This window comes from Lolium rigidum, chromosome 2, assembly GCF_022539505.1.
Source record: "Lolium rigidum isolate FL_2022 chromosome 2, APGP_CSIRO_Lrig_0.1, whole genome shotgun sequence".
In the NCBI taxonomy this organism is placed as follows: Eukaryota; Viridiplantae; Streptophyta; class Magnoliopsida; order Poales; family Poaceae; genus Lolium; species Lolium rigidum.
Genome location: NC_061509.1, coordinates 80,806,596 through 80,809,109, shown reverse-complemented (window position 1 = coordinate 80,809,109; position 2,514 = coordinate 80,806,596). Strand labels below are relative to the sequence as shown.

The following is a 2,514-nucleotide window of genomic DNA, read 5'->3' as shown; positions in this document are numbered from 1 at the left end:
TGAAGTTATCAGCTTTTGTTTCGGATATGGAGTTTGATGTGGAATTCACCTTCCGAACTAGCCAATATCTATATGATATCTTTTCTCATGAAAGTAAAATGCCCCCAGAGCGACCATGAGACGGACGAGAAAATCCAGTAGAAGTCGACCCCACCCGAAATGTGGTTTAAAAGACTTCTCTGGTAGTCTGTCTACCCGTCTCAGAAATACCCACAAAATCTAAATAATATTTCCCTAATAGAATCAGCAATATGTATATGTTTAACCAAGTCACGAAGACCTCCTCGCTAATATACCATTCATTAGAAAACCATTGTTGATTTTGCGGACTTTGCCTTTTTGCAATGCAAGCTGTTTTCTGAAGTTAGTTTGCGCACACCTTTCGTATATGTAAGTTCTCTTCATAACTTAGCCAGACATTGGATCTTGCAAAATAAAAGTCGGACAGTGGAATAGTTCTTCCCTCCAAATCTCGTTGCCAGATCTCTTGTTCTCAAAATATTTATTCGGTCCAGTAAAGATACAGATTTATTCACAAATATGTACCGAGCATATACCAGATGAAAAAACATTCACATATACTATCAACCATATAGCAGACGAAATCTGAACTATGTCGGGAATTCACGGCGATGACAAAACTCAACACAGACGACATGTGAGCACATGATATGATGGCTAGCACGTTGTCGTAACAGATCAGTTCCTCCTTTTGGGGCCAAGATTCTAGATCCACATGGAACACCAGATGTTAAAAACTGATCAATGAATGGCATAAATTAAACAGAACACCACCACATCCCTCTGTACCACCTGCTAAATGGAATCATCTAAAATTAATCCTCCAACAACAGATCACCCAAACAAATGCAAACGGTGAAGTAATCACCCAAATGCTAAGTAAAAGACTTGGGGCAGAGCAAAGATGACCGCCGAGCAGCCAAAAGTTCTTCAGTCGACCACAACCCTCGAGACCTTGGGAACTTCCACCGGGAATGTGTCGATCTCGTCCATCCAGGGGTTGTTCATCTCCTTTGCTGGGTTCACCGACCGCAGCGCCTTCCAGACGGCGCTGTTGCACTTGAACCCTGAGCCGAAGGCAATCTGCCAGATCCTGTCATTCCTCCTGATCCTCCCCTTGGCCTCGCTGTAGGACAGCTCGTACCAGAGCGAGCTGCTGGAGGTGTTGCCGAAGCGGAAGAGAGTCATCCGGGACGGCTCCATGTGCCAGTCGGTGAGGTCCATGTTCTTCTCTATCTCGTCGAGCACGGCGCGCCCGCCGGCGTGGATGCAGAAGTGCTCGAATGCCAGCTTGAAGTCGGGAATGTATGGCTTGATCTTCATCTTGAACAGCTTTTTGCCAATCAAGGTGGCCATGAACAGCAGCTGCTCCGAGACCGGGAGCACGAGCGGGCCAAGCGTGGTGATGTTCGTCTTGAGCGCGTCCCCGGCCACCGCCATGAGGTCCTTGGACAGCGCCACGCCGACCTTGCCACTGTCGTCCTCCTCCTGGGTGACGCAGCTGAAGCACTTGTCATCGGCACCCTTGTGAGTTCTCACGGTGTGCACCAGCTCGTACTTGGACCTCCTCCTGTCGGACCGCTTGTTGGAGAGCAGGATGGCAGCGCAGCCCATCCGGAAGAGGCAGTTGGACACGAGCATGGACTTGTTGTTCCCGAAGTACCAGTTGAGGGTAATGTTCTCGGTGCTGACCACCATGGCGTAGGAGTTGGGATGCACCTGCAGCAAATCCTTGGCGAGATCAACGGAGAGGAGCCCCGCGCTGCACCCCATTCCTCCCAGGTTGTAGCTGATAATGTTCCCCCTGAGCTTGTAGTGGTTGACGACCATGGCGGAGAGCGAGGGCGTGGGGTTGAAGAGGCTGCAGTTGACAACGAGGATGCCAATGTCCTTGGGCTTGACCCCGGTCTTGGCGAGCATGTTGTCGATGGCGCCGAACATGCAGACCTGCGCCTCCTGGCGCGCGAGGTCCATGGAGGGGTTGGGCGGGATGGTGACGAGGGCCGGCGGGATGTAGGTGTCCTCGCCGAGGCCCGAGCGCTCGAGGATCTTGCGCTGGAAGTCGAGGTTGGCCTGCGTGAAGTTGCCCGTGAGCGTGGAGCAGCGCATGAAGGTCTCCCGCGAGCAGCGGCGCTCGGGCCCCGGCTTGTAGCAGGCGAAGTCGACGAGGTAGACGGGGCGCGGGCGCGTGAGCACGTAGACGGTGGAGAGGAAGACGAGGAGCGTGGAGCAGGCGACGACGGAGAGCAGGTTGAAGCGGAGGTGCGTCCAGAGGTCGGCGACGTCGGCCGGGGAGAGCGTGGAGAGGTGCACGGCCGTGAGCACGATGAGCGGGGTGAGCAGCAGGTACATCCCGTGCGTGATGAGGTAGTGGTACCCCAGCTTCACGTACTTGAGCCGCACCGACTGCAGGAAGTCCGGCAGCCGCCGCGGCGGCGACGGCGACTCCGCGCGTCGTCCGGCGTCGGCACCGGCCGCAGCCGCCGCCGGCGG

General features: G+C 54.4%; 1 protein-coding gene across 1 annotated transcript; it reads right to left on the bottom strand.

The window, feature by feature from the left end:
• Positions 1-751: 751 nt before the first annotated feature.
• On the bottom strand, positions 752-2,514 carry LOC124689912 (3-ketoacyl-CoA synthase 11-like; the record flags this gene model as incomplete). Its single annotated transcript, XM_047223367.1, has 1 exon — positions 752-2,514. A coding segment is annotated over one exon (1,563 nt), but the record flags the coding sequence as incomplete, so codon positions are not given.